The sequence below is a fragment of the Somniosus microcephalus genome, chromosome 2 (genome assembly GCF_052327205.1).
Source record: "Somniosus microcephalus isolate GS21.2 chromosome 2, FLI_Smic_1.0, whole genome shotgun sequence".
In the NCBI taxonomy this organism is placed as follows: Eukaryota; Metazoa; Chordata; class Chondrichthyes; order Squaliformes; family Somniosidae; genus Somniosus; species Somniosus microcephalus.
Genome location: NC_140988.1, coordinates 270,454,682 through 270,479,098, shown reverse-complemented (window position 1 = coordinate 270,479,098; position 24,417 = coordinate 270,454,682). Strand labels below are relative to the sequence as shown.

The 24,417-nt window shown below is 43.7% G+C and overlaps 2 protein-coding genes across 5 annotated transcripts in view; one reads left to right on the top strand and one right to left on the bottom strand.

The window, feature by feature from the left end:
- slc38a9 (solute carrier family 38 member 9) overlaps positions 1-24,417 on the bottom strand; it is a 68,341-nt gene that overhangs the window by 43,199 nt on the left and 725 nt on the right. For 3 of the 4 annotated variants that reach the window (XM_085972096.1, XM_085972068.1, XM_085972078.1), the window contains exons 2-6: positions 11,877-12,057; positions 10,709-10,838; positions 7,206-7,327; positions 6,831-6,894; positions 6,561-6,654 (exon numbers count right to left, since the gene is read on the bottom strand). In XM_085972096.1, coding sequence (XP_085828222.1) covers positions 6,561-6,654; positions 6,831-6,894; positions 7,206-7,327; positions 10,709-10,838; positions 11,877-11,974 — 508 coding nt within the window. In that variant the 5' untranslated portion in view covers positions 11,975-12,057. Of the gene's footprint in view, positions 1-6,560; positions 6,655-6,830; positions 6,895-7,205; positions 7,328-10,708; positions 10,839-11,599; positions 11,690-11,876; positions 12,058-24,417 lie in introns of those variants that run through there. The other variant, XM_085972087.1, reaches the window with a different exon arrangement.
- Positions 23,968-24,417, top strand: part of ddx4 (DEAD (Asp-Glu-Ala-Asp) box polypeptide 4) — a 145,488-nt gene continuing 145,038 nt past the window's right edge. Inside the window, exon 1 of the mRNA XM_085972001.1 lies at positions 23,968-24,241. The gene's annotated coding sequence lies outside the window, so the exon portion shown is untranslated. The remainder of the gene's footprint in view (positions 24,242-24,417) is intronic.

The window sequence follows — 24,417 nt, the reverse complement described above, 5'->3', positions numbered from 1 at the left end:
TCTTGTAAATCTTTTCTGCACCTTGTCTAAGGCCTTCACATCCTTCCTAAAGTGTGGTGCCCAGAATTAGACAGTACTCCAGTTGGGGCCGAACCAGTGTTGTATACAGGTTCATCATAATTTCCACAAAAAACCGGCGACCAGCGAGGCCCGAGACCAGTCGGAGCACGGAGGTGAGGAGCCCGGTATAAAAACCGGCGACCAGCGAGGCCCGAGACCAGTCGGAGCACGGAGGGGAGGAGCCCGGTATAAAAATCGGCGACCAGCGAGGCCCGAGACCAGTCGGAGCACGGAGGCGAGGCATACCAACTCAGCAGCAGGGAGAGAGGTAAAAAGTAATCAGAGTGTGACGTCACCAGGGAGCAGGTAAGTGATTGGTTGGTGAGTATTTCTCTTTCTTAAACTTTAACTCTGTAGTTTATAGTTACTAGGGTCTTTTCTGGTATAGCAGGGACTGTTGGTAGACTATACAAGCGCCTTGAGAGATATCTTTAATTGGCGATAGTAAATTAGTTTAAATTAATTAAAGGGAAGGTCATGCCAGGAGAGCCCAGCCCCGTGATATGCTCCTCTTGCTCTATGTGGGAATTCAGGGACACTGCCGGTGCCCCTGATGACCACGTGTGCCGGAGATGCATCCATCTGCAGCTACTAGCAGACCGCATTGAGGCGCTGGAGCTGCGGGTGGATGGGTTGTTGAGCATTCACGATGCTGAGAGGGTCGTGGATAACACGTTTAGTGAGTTGGTCACACTGCAGGTAAGGGCTGCACAGGAAGATAGGAAATGGGTGACCACCAGGCGGAGCAATAGAAGCAGGCAGGTAGTGCAGGAGACCCCTGTGACCATTCCCCTCTCAAACAGGTATACCGATTTGGATACCTCACCAGGGGAAGGCAGCAGCAGCCAACTTCCTGGCACTGGGGGTGCTCCTGCTGCCCAGGAAGGGAGGAAAAAGAGTGGGAGAGGATTCTATAGTAAGGGGAACAGATAGGCATTTCTGTGGCCGTAGACGTGAATCCAGGATGGTTTGTTGCCTCCCTGGTGCCAGGGTCAAGGATGTCACTGAGCGGCTGCAGGGCATTCTGGAGGGGGAGGGTGAACAGCCAGAGGTCGTGGTCCACATTGGTACCAACGACATAGGTAAAAAGAGGGATGAGGTCCTGCAGCAAGAATTTAGGGAGCTAGGTGAAAGATTCAAGAGCAGGACCTCAAAGGTTGTAATCTCTGGATTGCTCCCGGTGCCACGTGCTAGTGAGTATAGGAATGGGAAGATAGAACAGATGAATGCGTGGCTAAAGGGATGGTGCAGGAGGGAGGGCTTTAGTTTCCTGGATCACTGGGTCTGCTTCTGGGAAAGGTGGGACTTGTACAAGTCAGACGGTTTACACCTGAACCAGAGGGGAACCAATATCCTTGCGGGGAGGTTTGCTAGCACTGCTGGGGGGGGGGGGGGGGGGTTTAAACTAACTTGGCAGGGGGATGGGATACAGAGTGGAGCAAAAGTAGGGGGTGATTTACAGCCAAATACGGAGGAAAAAACAAGTCAGCTGGGAAGGCAGAGCAAATATGTGAAGGCAAAAGGGAATATGGCCGGGCTGGAAGGCATTTATTTTAATGCAAGGAGTCTTGCAAATAAGGTGGATGAACTGAAGTTGTTGTTGAACACATGGGAGTACAATATTGTTGCTATCACGGAGACATGGTTGAGGGAGGGTCAGGACTGGCAGCTCAATATTCCAGGGTATAGAATCTTCAGGCGAGACAGAGGGGGTTGTAAAAGGGGAGGGGGTGTTGCAATATTAATTAAGGAGTCAATTACTGCTGTAAGGAGGGACGATATATTAGCGGGTTCCTCTAATGAGGCCATATGGGTAGAACTTAAAAACAAAAAGGGGGCAAGCACTTTGCTGGGAGTGTACTATAGGCCCCCAAACAGTCAGGGGGAGATAGAGGAACAGATATGTAGGCAAATCACAGAGAAGTGCGAAAATAATAGGGTAATAATAGTGGGGGATTTCAACTTCCCCAATATTAATTGGGATAGTCAGAGTGTGAAAGGCTTAGAGGGTGCAGAATTCTTAAAGTGCATCCAAGAGAGCTTTTTGAGCCAACATGTGGAAAGTCCTACAAGAGAGGGGTCGGTAATGGACCTAATTCTAGGGAATGTAGCCGGGCAAGTGGTGGAAGTATCAGTAGGAGAGCATTTTGGCGACAGTGACCATAATTCGGTGAGATTTAAGGTGGTCATGGAAAAAGACAAAGGCGGCCCGGAAATAAGGGTTCTAAATTGGGGGGAAGGCCGATTTTAATATGATAAGGCAGGATCTGGCCAAAGTGGACTGGGAGCAGCTACTTATAGGAAAATCCACATCAAAACGGTGGGAGACTTTCAGAAGGGAAATAGAGAGAGTACAACGCCAACATGTTCCTGTAAAGGTCAAGGGTGGGACCAACAAGCAAAGGGAACCTTGGATGACAAGGGATATACAAAAATGCATTAGAAATAAAAGGGGGGCTTTTGGCAGTTCCAAAAGACTAAAGACGGAAGAAGCCCTAGAGGAGTATAAAAAGTGCAGGGGCATACTTAAAAAAGACATTAGGAGGGCGAGGAGGGGCCATGAAATAACACTGGCGAGCAAAATAAAGGAAAATCCTAAGATGTTTTATAAGTATATTAAGGGCAAGAGGATAACCAGGGAAAGGGTAGGGCCCATTAGGGACCAAAGTGGCAATCTGTGTGTAGAGCCAGATGATGTAGGCGGGGTTTTAAATGAATTTTTTGCATCTGTGTTCACTATGGAGAAAGACGATGCAGACATAGAAATCGGGCAAGGGGACTGTGACATACTTGAACATATTAGCATCGAGAGGGAGGAGGTACTAGCGGTTTTAGCAGGCCAAAAAGTGGATAAATCCCCAGGCCCAGACGAGATGTATCCCAGGCTGTTGTGTGAGGCAAAGGAGGAGATTGCAGGGGCTCTGACAAATTTTCAGAACCTCTCTGGCCACAGGGGATGTACCAGGGGACTGGAGAACAGCTAACGTAGTACCATTATTCAAGAAGGGTAACAGGGATAAACCAGGGAATTACAGACCAGTGAGCCTAACACCTGTGGTGGGGAAATTATTGGAAAAAATTCTGAGGGACAAAATTAGTCACCACTTGGAGAGGCAAGGATTAATCGGGGATAGTCAGCATGGCTTTGTCAAGGGTAAATCATGTCTGACCAATCTGATTGAATTTTGCGAGGGGGTGACTAGGTGTGTGGATGAGGGGAATGCTGTGGATGTGGTTTACATGGACTTCAGTAAAGCTTTTGACAAAGTCCCGCATTAGGAGACTGGTGTGGTAAACCACTGTTTGTATTCCACTGTGTACATGCCTGGACATGCCTCGGCTGACTCCTCCCACAAGTCCTAGTATAAAGGTGACTGCTCCCCAGCCCTTTGTATTTCTGGACCGGTCGACCACTCGAGGCAGACCTTCATTCTTTTGTTAATAAAAGCCTTTAGTTACTCTCTTAACTCTCAGTCTTTTATGAGTAATTGATAGCGCATCAACTGGTCAAGAAGGTAAGAGCCCATGGGATCCAGGGTGCCTTGGCGCGTTGGATCCTAAACTGGCTGAGTGGCAGGAGGCAGAGGGTGATGGTCGAAGGTTGCTTTTGTGACTGGAAGCCCGTGTCCAGTGGGGTACCTCAGGGATCGGTGCTGGGTCCCTTGCTGTTTGTGATCTACATAAATGATTTGGATGAGAATGTAAAAGGTATGATCAGTAAGTTCGCAGATGACACGAAAATTGGTGGGGTGGTAAATTGCGAGGAGGTAAATTGCGAGGAGGAAAGCCTCAGGCTACAGGACGATATAAACGGGTTGGTCAGATGGGCGGAAAAGTGGCAAATGGAATTTAACCCTGAAAAGTGCGAGGTGATGCATTTTGGACGGACAAATAAGGCAAGGGAATACACAATGAGTGGTAGGACCCTAGGAAGTACAGAGGGTCAGAGGGACCTTGGTGTACATGGATCCCTGAAGGCAGCGGAGCAGGTAGATAAGGTGGTTAAAAAGGCATATGGGATACTTGCCTTCATTAGCCGAGGCATAGAATATAAGAGCAGGGAGGTTATGGAGCTGTACAAAACGCTGGTGAGGCCACAGCTGGAGTAGTGTGCGCAGTTCTGGTCGCCTCACTATAGGAAGGATGTGATTGCTTTGGAGAGGGTGCAGAGAAGATTCACCAGGATGTTACCTGGGATGGAGCGCCTCAGCTATGAAGGCTAAACAGGCTGGGGTTGTTTTCCTTGGAGCAAAGGCGGCTGAGGGGGGACCTGATTGTGGTGTACAAAATGATGAGGGGCATAGATAGGGTAGATAAAGAGGAACTTTTCCCCTTAGTAGGGGGGTCAATAACAAGGGGGCATAGATTCAGGGTAAGGGGCAGGAGATTTAGAGGGGATTTGAGGAGGAACTTTTTCACCCAGAGGGTGGTTGGAATCTGGAACTCACTGCCTGAAAGGGTGGTAGAGGCAGGAACCCTCACAACATTCAAGAAGCATTTGGATGAGCACTTGAAATGCCATTGCATACAAGGCTATGGACCAAATGCTGGAAAATGGGATTAGACTGGACAGTGATTGATGGACGGCGCAGACACGATGGGCCGAATGGCCTCTTTCTGTGCTGTAAAACTCTATGACTCTATGACTTTTGTACTCTACCCCTCTATTTGTGAAGCCCAGGATCCCGTAAGCCTTTTTAACTGTTTTTCTCAACCTGCCCTGCCACCTTCAACGATTTGTGCACACATACCCCTTTGACAGCCACTGGTAAGGTGTGTCCACCCGCTCCTCTGGGCGGCAGGTCATGCTCCAGAAATTTGCAAATGCTACCTGGCACGATAGCCAGAGCCTCCTTTGGCACTGCTGCTCAGTCATGTTGAGGAAGCTCATCCTCTGCCTGTATACCGTGTTGGGGGTATCGCCACTGGCACGATGCAGCCCTGCGCTGATGCCCTCTGTACTGTGGAGCATCAGGTGGTTGAGGAGAAGGTTGGTGGTGTTATGGCTGATTGTGGTCAGATTCTGAGGACCAAGGTGAGAGAGTATAAACGGCACCCATGCTGATGTAACAGATGGCAGGTGAAGTAAGATGACAGAAGCAATCTGGCAGTAGTCGGATAGGTGATACCAATGAGGTGGCAGTGGATCCTGACTTTGCTGAAAAGATCTGCAACCTCTAGAAAACTAAATCTGTGCTGACAATGCAGTCAGCAACAGCATCTGCCTTAGGCAAGTGACCAGTTGTCAGATGAGAGTTTTTATTGTACTTTTTAATGAGGTGCACTAATGAGCTGGATCAATGGCCATTCAACAACCGCCTCAGCTTTACAGACATGGTTCCCAAGCTGCGCGATTCCAGTGCTCATCCAGGGAAATTTGAAAGGTACTGTTAGAAAGACTCTTCAGGGACTGACAAGTACCACAAATCATCTGAATTAGCTTGGCTGCCTCTGCCGGTCACGTCGCTGCCAAACACACCAGAGAGAAAGATGTGGATCCCGACCCACTCCAACTTATTTCAAATTTCCCACCTGACCCGCCTCCAATTGCATCTGCACGGACACCGGAAAATTCCTGCCTTTGTCTTCCTACAAGCAAAACTCAAAGGGCCAAAATGGAGGTTCACATCCACTAATCTCAGAACTGTTCGGTTTCTCTTTACACGCACAAAGCTGAGCAAGTTGGCTTACCTAAAATGCCAGATATATAGTTATAAAGCCAAGTTTATTTTAATACCTTCTCATTTTCCTTGAAAATCCAGTGTGACAAATTGAAAGCATACTCCCTATAAAAATTATTTTGGGAATAATAAAGATTTCTAAAATGGAGCCAAACTGGTACATGTTTCCAATACTGAGGCACAGGGGTCACATTCGTTTTGCAAGACAAAGTGTTTTCACAATCCCATGGAAAACTGTTTTATAACAGGTTAGAACTAGTTTTGATCACAAATGTATTAAAACATGCAATACCATTAGTACTGTTTATTAGTTATTTAAAATTACCTATTATTCCACCACATCAAGTATCTTTCAATCCCTTTTAAAATATTTCAATTGAAAAATTTGTAATTACAAGATAGTTTGGGGTGGTTTTCTTACATACTCTGCAACAGGACAAATTAAACATGGTAATGATTATACAATATACAAGTCACCACTATAGTCCAAAGATGTGCAGGTTAGGTTGATTGGCTATGATAAATTGACCCTTAGTGTTAGGGGGATTAAATACGTGGGGATAGGGTGGGATATCTGTTGGTGTAGGGGTTACAGGGATCGGGTGGGATATGTGTCGGTGCAGGCTCGATGGGCCGAAATGGCCTCTATCTGCACTGTGGGGTTTCTGTGTGTTTTTGTGTGTATATAACAAGCACATTACATTAACCCTACTACAAATTAGTTACTTACAAGATATGCTTCCCTGCAACTCTCTGCAAATATTTGCTTCTACTGCATTAAATAGCATAAGTTTATTGCAAAATAATAAAAATACGCACCTATTGTCTGTCGAGATTTCAGCACTCGGTAACAACAGTACAGCATCAGCATGCACATTAAAGTGATCAAGATAATCCCGAAAGTAAATCCTGCCTAATTGGTAAAGGGAAAAAAGTTTCAGTTTTTGAAGTAGCCTTTACTTCAATACACAGGCTTATGAAGTTGCAATGTTTTAATTGAATGCAGGAAATAATACAATAGACAAGTCACTGACACAACACTATTAACTTATTGGCAAAAAACATGGAACTGCACAAGAAACTTCTAACCTCCTTTAATGCCCATGGAAGGCTCAATATGGATGTACCCATCATAGTATTCCAGATAGAAAATCTGGAAAGAAATAAGATTCAGTATCATTTGGATCATGTAGATGAAAGCCATTAAATTTTTTTCCCTTAGAAATTGGGTTATCTGTATTAAACCATTGTGTGCTAATCCTAAGGAATCAACACATCAAATGGCTTCAAAAGTATTACATCAAGTGGTCCTTCGTCAATGAATAATGATAGTATCTTCAAAAAATGTGCTTATAGATTAAGACAGCAATTCTGGTCTTTGGTCTGACTTCCAGTCAAATGTGTGTTCGGACAATAGCAATTACACAGCAGAGATTATAGAAAAAAATTTAAATTTATACATACATAGTGACTATGCTGGGATTCTTGCCAAAGCCATCTATGCTACTTTCAAATTGGAGAGCACTTCCGAGAGGACTGTAAACATAAATTTCTTCTTCAGCTGGAATTACGTGATCAGGTGGCACCTGTAAAATATTAATGAATCTTAGCAATTTATAGACAAAAGGTGCTTCCATGTTTAAAAACTCATAACAATCGCATCAGTCACAAATCAACATGGCATGTTCTCTGTACTCAATGTACTGTCTGAACATCCCATCCTTCGACAAAATCTAATGCACTACTCACGACAGGCACCCCAGCCGGCAACCCTCTAAACAACTCATCCAAAACAAGTCCCTCTTATCCATCACACCTGCATTAACTTCTGGTCCCCAAATTTTAATTGTTTATCCTTGTGTTCAAATCCATCCTACAGGGAGGAGGTAAGAGCCCTAGCAGAATGGTGCAAGTACAACAACCTCTCCCTCAACATCAGCAAAACAAAGGAGATGATCGTGGACTACAGGAAGCAGCAGGGGGAGGGACACACCCCAATCAACATCGAAGGGGCTGAGGTGGAGAGGGTTAGCAGCTTCAAATTCCTGGGTGTATTCATTACGGAGGACTTAACGTGGTCCAATCACATCGACGTCGTAACCAAGAAGGCATGCCAACGCCTGTTCTTCCTCAGGAGACTGAAGAAATTTGGAATGGCCCCCCAGATTCTCACCAACTTCTACCGGTGCACCATCGAGAGTATCCTGTCCGGCTGCATCGCTACCTGGTACGGCAACTGCACCGCCATAGACCGCAAGGCTCTACAGATGGTGGTGAAAGCTGCACAACATACTAGGAATTAAACTACCTGCTGTGCAGGATATCTACCCAGAGGTGTGCCGGGGGAAGGCCCTGAGAATCATCAAAGACACGAGCCACCCCAGCCACAACCTCTTCACCCTGCTCCCGTCCGGTAAGAGATATCAAAGCATACGGTCTCGTACCAGCAGGTTTCGAAACAGCTTCTACCCCCAGGCCATAAGACTCATGAACGAATAATTTATTATTTATTACTGTTTTATTTATTATTACTGTATTTCTATTAGTATTTTTATCATTGTTATGCCATATTTATTCCAATGTTGGGAGGACTCGTAAAAATCAACATTTCATTGTGCAGTACACATGTTTGCTGCATATATGACAAATAAAATTGAATTGAATCGAATTGGTCTAGTCCCTCCCCATCTCTATAACCTCTCCAGCCCTACAACTCCACTCCCCCAGAATTCTCCATTCCTGTGACTTTGGCCTCTTGTGCATTCCCTCACTACCTTTACCCCATCATTGGCAGCCATGATTTCAACCATCCAGGCTCCATGTTCTGGAATTTCTTCCCTACACCCAATCTCTTCTACATTTCCCTCTCCTTCTTCAAAGGCACCCTGAAAAACCACCTTTATGACCAAGGTTTTGGTCACTTCTCAGGTTTTCCTTTGGTGGCCAGGCATTCATTTTCCTTATGCCTCTTTTGTGCCTAGGTATGTATTTCTACATTAGTACTATACAAGTGCAAGTTGTTCTAGGACAAAATCAAACATACACAGTACAATTGCAGAAATCCATAGTACTGTAGAGTCACTCGCTATGCTTTTTTCTAGCTCTCTCTCGTTAATGACTAACCCCGGTCTTGTTTCCATTTTTCTTGCAGGCTTTCAGTGCTGTCTGCACTCGTGGAAGTGAACTTGGAACAGAGGGAGATGTGCCTGCAAGTTGATCTGGACTTCATGGACTCAGATTCAGATTGTTAAGAGTGTTGGATCTTGGAAGGTACATTGAATAAGGTGGCAGATGTGGAGGTGCCAGTAAAAATTCCATTCTGGGTTATGAAACTTGATCAGCTACTGGAAGGACATATTTTTTGCTCTGTGGAGCAGCTCCTTGATGTCATTTTCATGCAAGGACTTAAATTCCCTTGCATCAAGTGCCTCCAGGAGGTTACAGTAGTGTCAGTGGCGAGGGCTGGTGCTACAAGCCATCTTCAATGCAATGCAGGCCTCTCTCCAGGCAGTTAACATTTATATCGGGGGCAGCCATCACAACCTCCAATTGCAACAAAATGACAGCAGGGCAGCTAAAAGACTGAACATATTACACCCTGCACAAATACCACAAACTCAACACAGCATCCCTAGACAACAGCTGAAAAAGATGTGACCATGCTGCTGCACACCCTCTGGTCCTACCTTCACCTCCAACCACAAAGTTTACACAGGTCATACTGGTTTCACTGGGCAAGCCTGCGCAATACTCCCCCATTAGCATCAAAATCTATAACTCAATTGTGGCACAGCTGGTCATTAACCCATTTCACGAACATGTGCAATAACCAATGAGACATTAGCCAGATGTCTGGAAAAATACCAAAGTATCTAGCCATCCTTCCTAAGTACCAGAGTCTTCCCTTCCAGTCCTCTGCCCCAACTACACATTCTTATGTACCTTCTTAAGAGGATGGATATTACTTGGTTATTTTAGTCAACTGATTATAGATTAATAAACTATCTACAGCACAACAAATTAACTTGTAAAGTTCTATTTAAAGAAGGGAATGATATAATTAAAAAAGTTAAGTTTGTGCAACTAAATAGCTTAAGTAGTGGTCTCAGTTCCAAGTAACGCATTGTGGGAAGGTTATAATCTTGTGTAGCATTTGTAACATACGAGTTGTTTCATTGAAATAACATTGTCTAATTGTGTACAGACTAAAGTCTGTAATGCAAGCCCAATAATGGTGGTGCAAGAACAGTCCTGTAGGGGTGCTACAATTGGCCTCTTTATTTCATGCTAGAGGAGGAGGTGGGGAGGAAAGCAAGGTTCCCACTCCTGCTTCCCAATTTTCTCCTCCCTCACTCTCCTCTGAAGCCAGCAGCTCCATATTTACCATTCATCTTCTGGTACCTCACCCAAGTAACCATCATTCATGCTTCACAGCAAGCATTGATTGGTAGAATAGGTGGTATCACAGCCAACCCTGATCCTGTACACTTCATAAACCGCAGGAGGAATTGTGGCTGGTTTTCCCTTCCTAATCCAGGAGCACAGAGCCAATTGCAATGTCCCTACTGTCACCTCGGAGATCAGTAAACTCAACAAACCATAGAGCAACCAGCAATCTTCCTGGTCTGCATAGCTTACTGGATAACTCATCAAATCATTATCCAGTAATTCCTGCAAGGTGTGTGAAGGATGGGGCCAAGTTCAGTTATGATGAGCGAAACACAACCAGCACCGTGGAACTTAGAATTATATAGCACAGAAGGAGGCCATTCAGCCCATTGTGCCTGTACGAGCTCTTTGAAAGAGCTATCTTGATGAGGCAACTTGAAGCAAGATCAGCAGCATAGGAAGTGGGGTGAGAGTGTGGTGAAGGGGGGGGGGGGTGAGGCATAAACAGAAGAGAAGGAACAAAGAACAGAAACCTAGAAGCTTTATTCCAAGCTTTTTCAAAAAACAAGCACCACTACCAAGGTCTTATGTGTAGTGGTCAACTTGCTGTAGTACTGAATACGACTGTTCATTGCCGAAGCTTCTGCCGTCACCCGCTCTTGTGGGTCTGTCTCTCCATGGAGGTTTCTGGGTGGCACATAGAAAGGTCTAAATAGAAGATAAAAATTACATTTCATTAAAATGTACAGAAACAAAAAGTTATTTGCAAATAAAAGCTTTAGACATCCACACACATGGCACATTCAGGAAATCAGATGCAGAAACCTTCACTGATCCTCCTCTTTCTTTCCCACCCACCCCCAGGACAACGTTAGCACTTCCACCTCACCCCAGCCAAGATCAACCAATGTCAGTATAGGCTGCTGTCCAATGATTCACGACCAACAGATGAGAGCAAAGCTCTACCACAGCCAAGAATATATTAAAATGTAATCAATACATATAAACTTCAAAAAAGGAAATGTTACAAGGTACATCTCATCTGCTTTGCAAAACTGTTCTTTGCAGATCACCTGAAAAAGGCTGCCTAAAATGGTGCGACACTAAACAGTGAATGCTAGGAAGGCCCCATGGTCTTTGGTGATTTAGCGGATTTAAATCTAGGCCTTAGTATCCTTTGTACTTAGTTCGATTAAAAGGAATGGGACAGTTGCGTGCTGCAACTATGAAGATTATGACTGGTGATTTTCTGAGCCATACTGACCAAAGAAATCGCTTGTTTAATTCAAGTTTGTGCTGATCTCATCTAAGGCAGTGATTGGGGGATGACAAGTATGTTAGGCAGAAGAAAACTGGCCAAAGTTCCGACTCCCAATTGCTATCCTGGTACTAGGTGGAATGATGGGCAAGGACAGGATCATCCACTCAACAATGATGCCTTCTGCAGTTGGACATCCTACAACACTCACTGTCAAGGCTCAGATGTGAATAATAGCCATTTTGTGAGGTGCTAGACAGCACCCGCGCCTGTGTAAGGATACTGCAGCAAGGAGAGAATTCTACAAAAAAAATAGAAATAATATATTTTACTGGCCAGTTGTAAATTTTAGTTATATATTTTGAAGAAATCAAACGCACCAAGTCCCAACATTTGTAGTTTATTCAAAAAATATGCATTTGTGCACTACAGATTTGCTTTGTTTTGGGTAAGAAACTGTTAGTCAGCAACTGTTCCTTAAACTTTACCTTCTTGAATTTGATTCTGGCTTGCCTCTTGTGTGTTCAAGATCTGGCAATTTATCTTCAACCACAGGAGTCAATAAAGGCTGGATGTCATCTGCCATATTTCAGTCTATTTAGATCCAGGGCCCAGTTGCAATGTTTTAGTTGGTTGTTGTTCTTAGAACTATCTGGAGCCCTATTTCATCTAGACAGACATATACATAAATAGTGAATAAAAAGACATTTAAAGTAAGTGTTACCATTATGGCAAGCAAATACACAAGCACATAGGAAGGTTAGGAATAAAAATATATAAGATCCCACCTCTGGCATATCAAATCTCCCAACTTAGCAACAATTGTATTTTGAGTAAACTCAAAAGTTTTTGCCACTATTACCTTGACTGGTAGACTATTCCAAAAACATTACTCGAGAGTAAAGGAGGATTACCGCAATATATTCTACAATTCAGTTTGCACTCATTTCTGTCTTCCAGTACTACTTTTTTTCTTTAAAAAAAACTTAACATTTAATATAGAAACATAGAAGATAGGAGCAGGAGTAGGCCATTCAGCCCCTCGAGCCTGCTCCGCCATTCGATGAGACCATGGCTGATCATCCAAACTCAGTACCCTGTACCTGCCTTCTCCCCATATCCCTTGGATACCTTTAGCCTTAAGAAATATATCTAACTCCTTCTTGAATATATTTAAAGACTTGGCCTCAACTGCCTTCTGTGGTAGAGAATTCCACAGGTTCACCACTCTCTGGATGAAGAAATTCTTCCTCATCTCGGTCCTAAATGGCTTACCCCTTACCCTTAGATTATGACCCCTGGTTCTGGACTCTCCGACCATCAGGAACATTCTACCTGCATCTAGTTTGTCCAGACCTGTCAGAATTTTATAAGTTTCGATGAGATCCCCTCTCATTCTTCTAAACTCCAGCGAGTATAAGCCCAATCGACCCAATCTCTCCTCATACGTCATTCCTGCCATCCCAGGGATCAGCCTTGTGAATCTTCGCTGAACTCCTTCCATGGCAAGAACATCCTTCCTCAGACAAGGTGACCAAAACTGCACACAATACTCAAGGTGTGGTCTCACCAAGGCCCTGTACAACTGCAGCAGGACATCCTTGCTCCTGTACTCAAACCCTTTTGCTATGAAGGCCAACATACCATTTGCATTCTTCACCGCCTGCTGCACCTGTATGCTTACCTTCAGCGACTGGTGCACAAGGACACCCAGGTCTCATTGCACTTCCCCTTCTCCCAATCTATTGCCATTCAAATAGTCTGCCTTTCTGTTTTTGACACCAAAGTGGATAACCTCGCATTTATCCACGTTATATTGCATCTGCCACGCTTCTGCCCAATCACCCAACCTGTCCAAATCATCCTGGAGTTTCTCGGTATCCTCCTCACAGCACACACACCCACCCAGCTTTGTGTCGTCTGCAAACTTGGAGATATTACAACTAGTTCCCTTATCTAGATCATTAATGTATATTGTGAATAGCTGGGGTCCAAGGACCGATCCCTGCGGTACCCCACTAGTCACTGCCTGCCACTCGGAAAAAGACCCGTTAATTCCTACTCTCTGCTTTCTGTCCGCCAACCAGTTCTCTATCCAAGTCAATACCTTGCCCCCAATCCCATGTGCCTTAACTTTACACGCTAATCTCTTATGCGGGACCTTATCGAAAGCCTTTTGAAAGTCCAAATACACCACATCCACTGGTTCTCCCTTATCTATTTTCCCAGTTACATCCTCAAAAAATTCCAGTAGATTAGTCAAGCACAATTTACCTTTTGTAAATCCATGTTGACTTTGTCCGATCCTGTCACTGTTTTCCAAGTGCTCAGCGATTACATCCTTTATAATGGACTCTAGCATTTTCCCCACTACCGATGTCAGGCTTACCGGTCTGTAATTCCCCGCTTTCTCTCTACCACCCTTTTTGAATAGTGGGGTAACATTAGCTACCCTCCAATCCATGGGTACAGTTCCAGATTCCAGTGAATTTTGGAAGATGATCAGCAATGCATCTACTATTTCTAGGGCCACTTCCTTAAGTACCCTAGGATGCAGATTATCAGGCCCTGGGGATTTATCGGCCTTCAATCCCATCAATTTCACCAACACCATTTCCCTACAAATACTGATTTCTTTCAGTTCCTCCCTCTCATCAGACCCTGTGCTCTCCAACATCTCTGGGAGGTTATTTGCATCCTCCTTTGTGAAGACAGAACCAAAGTATGCATTTAATTGGTCTGCCATTTCTTTGTCCCCATTATAACTTCCCCTGCTTCTGACTGCAAGGGACCTACACTTGATTTCACTAATCTTTTTCTCTTCACATATCTATAAATAAAAGCTCAGTGTCAGTTTTTATGTTCCCTGCAAGTTTACTTTCATATTCTATTTTCCCCTTCTTAATTAATCCCTTTGTCCTCCTTTGTTGAATCCTAAACTGCTCCCAATCCTCAGGGTTACTGCTTTTTCTGGCCAATTTATATGCCTTCTCCTTGGATCTTATGCTATCTCTAATTTCCCTTGTTAGCCACGGTTGAGTCACCCTTTTTGTTTTATTCTTATCCCAAACTGGGATGAACAACTTCTGTAGTTCATCCATGCGGTCTAAGATTTTATATACTTTAGTGAGATACCTGCTTAACAGTTTCTAGATTCGGAAGCTGAATTTCCTTCACAAATTTCACCCCCCCCACCAACCTGATTACACTAACACACACCAAGTTCCATTCACTCATCACCCCTGTGCTCACGGAGCTACATTCACTCCTGGTCCGGCACAACCTTGATTTTAAAATTCTCAGCCTCGTGTTCAAGGCCCTCCAATCTCCGTAACCTCCTGCAGCCCTACAACCATCCAAGAACTCTACATTTCTCCATCTCTATAGCCTTGTGCGACTTCCTTCGCCCCACCACTGACAGTCGTACCTTCAGCTGCCTAGGTCCCAAGCTCTGGAATTCCCTCCCCTAAACCTCTCCGCTTCTCTGACGCTCCTTAAAACCTATCTCTTTGACCAAGCTTTTGGCCATCTTTCCTAATGCCAACTTCTTTGGCTCGTGTCAATTTTTGTCCGATTATGCACCGGTGAAGTGCCTTGGGATGTTTCACTACGTTAAAGGCACTATATAAAAATGCAAGCTGCTGTTACACTTGACATGAGTGCAGCTCTTCTCTACCCCTTCTAATGTAACTGCATTTTTTTTTTTTTAAAACAACACCTTGACCAAAATTAAATATGGTATTATAAGTATAGTCTGATCAGTGCATCTATCTGATCAGTGCATATTCTAGTCTGGCCATAAATCTCAACCTTCTATTAGCCTCCTTTCCTTCCCCCACCACCCCTCAAAAGTTGAGAGCCCACATAGTTCGTACAGTTGAATTCCACATTCAGAATTAGCTTGGGAAAATCATCCCCTCCAACTTTAGTAAATGACAGCCAGGAGCAGCTCTGACCATTTCGAGCGACAGTTTCAACTGCATCAGCTGCCATTTTCTACTTTGAAAACACAGCAAGTTAGAGGACAATCTAGTAAGGACAAAGGCCCGAGCATAAACATATTCACTACAACTTCTGTGCAATCAGAATCAACAGTAGTTAAGCTCCTTTCTTAACTAGGAAGAACAAGGTTCTTTCATTGAAGGTTGATCAAGAACGGATTTGGGCGTTAGTAGGAATCCTAGTGTCAATGATTTGTCTAACACATGGCACCAGCACCACACAAAGACAATAAACAATTCAAGTTACAATTGGTCTCAACTGCAACAGCATCAGTAAGACTTATGTCCTAAATCTAAAAGGAAACTACGAAGGTATGAGATGCGAGTTGGCTATGATAGATTGGGAACCTTCATTAAAAGGCTTGATGGTGGATAGGCAATGGCTAACATTTAAGGAACAAATGCATGAATTGCAACAGTTATACATTTCTTTCTGGCGCAAAAACACAAAAGGAAAAGCGGCCCAACCATGGCTAACAAAAGAAACTAAGGGTAGTATTAGATCCAAAGAGGAGTCATATAAAGTTGCCAGAAAAAGTAGCAAGCCTGAGGATTGGGAGCAGTTTAGAGTTCAGCAAAAAAGGACCAAGAGATTGATTAAGAGGAGAAAATAGAATGAGAGATAACTTGCAAGGAACATAAAAGCAGACTGTAAGAGCTTCTACAAGTATGCAAAAAGAAAAAAAGTGAAGACAAATGTAGGTCCCTTACAGTCAGAAACAGGAGGAGAATTTATAATGGGGAACAAGGAAATGGTAGAGCAATTAAACAAATACTTTGGTTTGGTCTTCACGGAAGAGGACACAAATTACTTCCCAGAAATGCTAGGGAACCAAGGGTCTAGTGAGAAGGAGGAATTAAAGGAAATGAGTATTAGTAAAAAAAAAAGTGCTGGAGAAATTAATGGGACTGAAAGCCGATAAATCCCCAGAGCCTGATAATCTGCATCCCAGAGTACTAAAAGAGGTAGCCATGGAAATAGTGGATGCATTGGTTGTCATCTTCCAAAATTCTATAGATTATGGAACAGTTCCTGCAGATTGGAGGGTGGCAAATGTAACCACACTTTTTAAAAAAGGAGGGAAGAGAGAAAACAGGGAACTACATCAGTAGCCTAGCATCAGTAGTAGGGAAAATGCTAGAGTCTATTATAAAAAGGATGTGATAACAGAACACTTAGAAAATATCAACGGGATTAGACAAAGTCACCATGGATTTATGACAGGGGAACTGTGTTTGACAAACCTTCTGGAGTTTTTTTTTTTTTTTGAGGATGTAACTGGTAGAATAAATACAGGAGAACCAGTGGATGTGGTGTATTTGGATTTTCAGAAGGCCTTTGATAAAGTCCCACATAAGAGGTTAGTGTGCAAAATTAAAGCACATGGGATTGGGGGAAATATACTGGCATGGATTGAAAATTGGTTAACAGACAGGAAACAGAGTAGGAATAAATGGGTCTTTTTCCGGGTGGCAGGCAGTGACTAGTGGGGTACCGCAGGGATCAGTGCTTGGGCCCCAGCTATTCACAATATATATCAATGATTTGGATGAGGGAACCAAATGTAATATTTCCAAGTTTGCCGACAACACAAAACTAGGCGGGATTGTGAGTTGTGAGGAGGATGCAAAGAGGCTTCAAGGCGATTTAGACAAGTTGAGTGAGTGGGCAAATACATGGCAGATGCAGTATAACATGGATAAATGTGGAGTTATCCACTTCAGTAGGAAAGAGAGAAAGGTAGAGTATTATTTAAATGGTGATAGATTGGCATCCAGGAAGGTGCCGAACACCGAGTCTCTTCGCCGGGAGCAAGCGGAAGCCAAGCGAGGCAGCGCAAGAAGCGCACGTCAACCCGGGCACCCCACCCACCCCTTCAACCACTGTCTGCCCCACCTGTGACAGAGACTGTAGGTCCCGCATTGGACTCATCAGTCACCTGCGAACTCATTTTTAATGTGGAAGCAAGTCATCCTCGGTTCCGAGAGACTGCCTAAGAAGGGGGGATAGATTGGGAAATGTTGATGTACAAAGGGACTTGGGTGTTCTTGTACACCAGTCACTGAAAGCAAACATGCAGGTGCAGCAAGCAGTTAGGAAGGCAAATGGTTTGCTGGCATTCATTGCAAGAGGATTTGAGTACAGGAGCAAGGATGTCTTACAACTGTTGTACAGGGCCTTGGTGAGACCACACCTGGAGTATTGTGCACAGTTTTGGTCTCCTTACCCAAGAAAGGATATACTTGCCATAGAGGGAGTGCAGCGAAGGTTCACCAGACTGATTCCTGGGATGGCAGGACTGTAGTATGAGGAGAGATTGGGTCAACTAGGCCTGTATTCACTAGAGTTTAGAAGAATGAGAGGGGATCTCATTGAAACGCATAAAATTCTGACAGGGCTAGACAGACTGGATGCAGAGGATGTTTCCCCTGGCTTTGGGGGGGGGGGGGGGGTGGGGGTCTAGAACGAGAGGTCATAGTCTCAGGATGCAGGGTAGGACATTTAGGACTGAGATGAGGAGAAATTTATTTGCTTAGAGGGTGGTGAACCTGTGAAATTCTCTACCACAGAAGGCTGTGGAGGCCAAGTCACTGAATATATTTAAAAAGGAGATAGATAGATTTCTAGACACAAAAGGCATCAAGGGGTATGGGGAGAGAATGGGAATACGGTATTGAGATAGAGGATCAGCCATGATCATATTGAATGGTGGAGCAGGCTCGAAGGGCCGAATGGCCTATTCCTGCTCCTATGTTTTTATGTTTCTATGTTATGTATTGCAATACAGTATCTTATTCTGTTAACCAATTTTTGTAACCAGCATCAGGTACCAGAGGTTAGTCCAATCTAAAACAAAACGAGGAATTACATTCATTCACATTGTTTGCACAGCATAACTCATTTTAACCAAATGTAATTAGTGGCATCCAAATTATCAGCACCCAAACCTGGAAATGAAGTGGCTTAAAAATCAGCAATTCTGCTCACATCTAAAAGATTGACAGTGTAACTCAAATTTTTAAACTAACCCCTTCAATGGTTAATTCTGCATTACTGCAAAAATCAACAGAAGCAAGGTACAATAACAGATGTACCTGCAGCATGTGAGCCCATTGTGATCATTACTGGACTAGGTGTCATCAAGATAACCAGGTCAGCCTGCAGGCAAGTAGAGCATGCAGCCTTATAGATTCCCCACAACAATCTGGTTTCAAAATTCAATCTAGATAAAGGGCAGGCGCACTCCTCCGACTGTAAAAGCACATGATGGACTGTTCACAAGAACCGGATTGCACTTCGAAAGAGCTGGAGCAGATTCGATGCACCGAATGGCCACATTCTGTGCTGTACTATTCTAGCTTCAATATTTTTTGAAGTAAATTCTCAATGGATTCAAGAGGTAACCAGACAAATTTCTGGAGAGGGGCAGTTGTTAAGGCACTTGGTCAGAAAAAAGGGGTGGGAATCAATAAAAATAGACAGGCTTGCTGAGTTTAATGATCTTCCCCATTCCTAAAAATTATTTTGTTAATTTTATAGCACCTTTAATACAGAAAACATCCAAGACACTTCACAGATGGGCACTGGAAATTAATGACAAGCCACGAAGAGAGGGGTTAGGAGATGGGTTGGAAAGCTTGGAGCTCCTTGATGCCACACTGTCAAATGCTGCCTTGATGTCAAGGGCAGTCACTCTCACCTCACCTCTGGAATTCAGCTATTTTTTTCCACGTTGGGACCAAGGTTGTAATGAGGTCTGGAGCGGAGTGGTCCTGGGGAACCCAAACTGAGCATCAGTGAGCACAATATTGGTGAGTAAGTGCCGCTTGATAGCACTGTCGACGACACCTTCCATCACTTTGCTGATGATTGAAAGTAGACTAATGGGGCCAGATTGGATTTGTCCTGCTTTGTGGACAGGGCATACCTGGGCAATTTTCCAGATTGTCGGATGGATGCCAGTGTTGTAGCTGTACTGAACAGCTTGGCTGTTTTGGAGAACATGTCTTCAACACGACAGCCAGGATGTTGTCAGGGCCCATAGCCTTTGCTGTATCCAATGCGCTCAGCTGTTTCTTGATATCACGTGGAGTGAATCGAATTGGCTGAAGACTGGCTTCTGTGATGGTGGGGACCTCAGGAGGAGGGCGATATGGATCATCCACTTGGCACTTCTGGCTGAAGATGATTGCAAACACTTCAGCCTTGTCTTTTGCACTCGCGTGCTGGGCTCCGTCATCAATGAAGATGGGGATATTCCTGGAGCAGCCTCCTCCGGTTAGTTGTTTAATGGTCCACCACCATTCACGACTGGATGTGGCAGGACTGCAGAGCTTTGATCTGATGACTGTGGGATCACTTAGCTCTGTGTATAGCATGCTGCTTCTGCTGTTTAGCATGCATGTAGTCCTGTGTTGCAGCTTCCCCAGGTTGGCACCTCATTTTTACGTATGCCTGGTGCTGCTCCTGGCATGCTCTTCTGCACTCCTTATTGAACCAGGGTTGGTCCCCTGACTTGATGGTGATGGTAATGGTAGAGTGAGGGATATGCTGGCCATGAGTTTACAGATTATGGTGGAATACAATTCTGCTGCTGATGGCCCACAGCACCTCATGGATGCCCAGGTTTGAGTTGTTAGATCTGTTCTCAATCTATCCCATTTAGCACAGTGGTAGTGCCACACAGCACGATGCAGGGTGTCCTCAGTGTGAAGATGGGACTTCGTCTCCACAGGGACTGTGCGGTGGTCACTGCTACCAATACTGTCATGGACAGATGCATCTACGACAGGTAGATTGGGGAGGATGAGGTCAAGTAGGTTTTTCCCCTAGTGTTGGTTCTCTCACCTGCCGCAGTCTTCGTCTGGCAGCTATGTCCTTCAGGACTCGGCCAGCTTGGTCAGTAGTGGTGCTACTGAGCCACTCTTGGCGAGTCCCCCACCCAGAGTACATTCTGTGCCTTTGCTACCCTCAGTGCTTCTTCAACATGGAGGAGTGCTGATTCATCAGCTGAGGGAGGGCAGTAATTAGCAGGAGGTTTGCTCGACCTGAAGCCAGGAGACTTCATGGGGTCCGGAGTCAATGTTGAGGACTCCCAGGGTCACTCCCTCCCGACTGTATACCACTGTGCCGGTGGGACAGACATACCAAGGGATGGTGATGGAGAAGTTTGGGACATTGGCTGAAAGGTATGATTCTGGGAATATGACTATGTCTGACTAGTCTGTGGGACAGCTCTCCCAATTTTGGCACAAGTCCCCAGATGTTAGTGAGGAGGACTTTGCAGGGTCGACTGAGCTGGGTGTGTCGTTGTCGTGTCTGAAGCCAGTGCCGATACCAGGTAATCCGTCCGGTTTTCTTTTTTTTTCTCATAGTAGTTGTGTACAACTGAGTGACTTGCTAGGCCATTTCAGAGGGCAGTTAAGAGTCAACCACATTGCTGTGGGTCTGGAGTCACATATAGGCCAGACCAGGTAAGATTTCCTTCCCTAAAAAAGGACATGAGTGAACCAGATGGGTTTTTATGACAATCTGATAGGGTTTCATGGTTACCATTACTGATTAGCTTTTTTTTGTTGTTCCAGGTTTATCTATTTAACAGAATTTAATTCCCCAGTTGCCATGGTGGGATTTGAACTCACATCACTGGATCATTATAGTCCAGGCCTCTGGATTACTAGTCCAGTAAGCTAACCACTATGCTACCATTCCCTCAATTGATAAAGACAAACTTAAAACAGATAAAAACCCTAGTCTGGATGGATTGCATCTGTGCATACTAAAAGAAGCTAGGGAAGAGATAGCAGAGGCACTCCAAAATCTCTATATATAAAAATTCAATAGAAAAAGGAACAGTGCCAGAGAACTGGCAGACAGCTAATGTTATTCCTATACTTAAAAATAGGGAGAACACACAAATCTAGGGAACTATACAGCAATTAGTTTAACGTCAGTGGTAGGAAAGATATTGAAATAGAAATACATCTAGAAACCGAGAATATAACAAATGATAGTCAGCAAAGATTTCAAAAGAGGTCATGCTTGATCAATCTTTTTCAATTCTTTTAAGTACCAGAAAGAGTAGAAATGGGTAATATAGTGGATGTAATATACATGGACTTTCAAAAGGCCTTCAATAAAGACACTTCTTTACTCAAGTGTGGTGAGAATGTGGAACTTGCTACCACACGAGTGGTTGAGGCAAGTAGCACAGATATATTTAAAGGGGAAGCTGGAGAAGTACGAGGGAGACCGGACAAGAAAGATATGGTGATAGGATGAGATGAAGTAAGGTGGGAGGAGGCTTGTATGAAGCATAAACACCAGCATATACCTGTTGGGCCAAATTACCCATTTCTGTGCTGTTAATTTTACATATAATACTTGTAAAACTGAGCCAACCAGAAACCAAGGTTGGATGCTGCTGTCCATCGTCTGCCTCAAAATTCACACTAGTGCAAGTTCCCAAAAATCTGCTTTGGAAACATCAAAACAGCAAACGGATTCCAAAACCAGGCCTGAATAAATTACTAACACCACAGATTACACCACCTTCAGGGCTATTTTAACTTCCTTCTAGATCAACACAGTGCATAGAGGGGCAAAAAAAATCCTCAGATATTGTGAGCCAACTCCAGGCTTAAAGAGGCAAGTACACAGATCACAGATTGAGCCTGGTCTGTATAGCTTAGTAAGACAACTGTATTTTACAGACTATGGATTGCATCCAACCCGAGTGCCACTCCAATCCAAGGAAACTATAAATTCCTTCCCACTCTTTCCCTCCCTCAAAGTTTGAATCTTTACTGAGGTATAGTTTCGTAGCTGGCAGGCAATCTCTGGTACCTTGCCCAGCTGGCAGTGTGAGTTTAGACAGCAAGCCTCCATCGTATATCCACACATACAAGCTCCCTCAACGGTTGTCATCCCACCAGCTTCATACGCCAGGGGCCAGAAGCCAATTGTGATGCTTTGTATGAATCAGCTACTAATGAGAATACTCAGAAGTTATCGAGAGAGCTCGGTTATGTTCTTGGTAGTTACCAATTGGAGCGATTAACCCAAAAACAACCCAATTGGCTTCAAGCAAGTCTTCAGAGAAAGGCACTGAACTGCAGAATACAATCCCTAAATAATTGTAAAAAAAAAAAATCTAAAATCTTATGCAATAAAAATGGTATTTGATTTACAATGATTGAATAAGTCAATCAGTGGCCCTGGCCATGAGTTTCTTCAGCACACGTTTAAATTAATTTTTACTGTCTGCAGAACTCAACTTTTTCCTGAATAAAACCAAAGCAGACTGCACATGTCTTGGTTTGCCACCAATCTAGAAATTTATCAAATGTGAACCAGATATGCTCCTCTTCCCACAATTTAATTCCCTCCTCTCAGTTGCTGAACATGGCCAGTTGTGTCTCTACAAGAGCCAGCAGCCCTCCACTACATTACCCAAGGCACCATTTCAAGCACAAAGCCATTTGTTAAGTTATTCAAACATGACTTACACTGCACTATTTGAATTTATAATTGGTAAAGTAAACAAAACCTTTTTGATTTATATTCAAACTTACTGGAACTATTGAGATTTGAGAATAAAACAGAAATGTTAAACCCCAAGCTCAAGCAGTTGAGTGGTACATTGATAAGGCTTTGAAATACCTATTTAAAAGTTTGAGGTTCCAGCTGTGCTGCTCATATCAATGAGAGACTGCTTCGTTTTTCTGTATGCACCCGTCACATAGACCACATTTACACCGTCTCCCTGATTTCTTGAATTTGTGATCAGTTGGTTCCAGAATATGTATAAGCATGGATGTCAGTACAAGAATAAATTTCAGGTTTGTATATGCACGAACTCAGTCCTGTCCACATGCAACATGTGCACACTTTCCAACAGGGGTGTCACTTGATCGGAGCAAGTACAGAAGTCCTGACTCATTTTCTCCTTCCCTTGCCCAGGGTTTTTAAACACAATCCAACATTTACACTTCCAACTGCCAGCAGTTACTAGCACAGATGTGGGTTAAAAGCTGAAACTAGCTTCGTTTGTTTAGCAAGCACATCAAGCCACGATGCCATCAGGACTAATCCCTTCAATCTTTTTAATTGAAAAAGTCTCTTCTCTCCCATTTTCTGCATTTCTAGCATTCAATGAAAATTCAAAGAGTTCAAGCAACAATCCCATCATTTGTTTTTTTGCCATCCTGTCATTTACAACCTATAGACCTACCTTTTTCACAACAGTTCATTTGCAAACAAAAAGTACAAAATTAATGTGTCAAAACTTTTCACAAGCAAATTCTGCAGGGCTTCCAAATTTTAGTTATGATTACTGGCTTGTGCAGAAACTAACTAGTTAAGTTAGTTATAATGCCACTTTTGGATCACTACAAAGCAGAAACAGTATATAACTCATGTTTAGATGCACAACAGGACATCAAATGAACACACGTCAGAATGTCAGGACTACAAAAAGCACCGCCCAGAGAGTTATATTTAGTTGTAGTTATAGTTCCGTATATTCAACAAAGGTTTCTTCCCACATTACAACAGTGACTTCAAAAGTACGTCATTCGCTGTAAAACGCTTTGAGACGTCCGGTAGTCGTGAAAGGCGCTATATGAATGCAAGGCTTTCTTTCTTCTTTCTTAACTTTTCATATGAATCTGAAAGTCAATCTTAAACCGACATCTATACTGAATACACATTCTGGAATCAGAAACCAACCGTGGAACTGATCACAAATTCAAGAAATCCGACAGTGTAAATGTGGTCTATGCGGCAGCTGCGCACATAAACACAAACGAGCCAGTCTCACGTCGGTATGAGCAGCACAACTTCTAAACAGGTATTTCAAAGCCTATCTCGGCCCCTTAAGCTTGGGCGTTTAATTTTTTTGTTGTACTCTCAATAGTTGCAGTAAGTTTTAATAATGAAAGATTTGGTTTACTGTGTCGCTTATAAATTCCTAGTGCGGAATATTCCATCTTCCCAATGTTTGAGTGATATTCTTCAAATGTCATC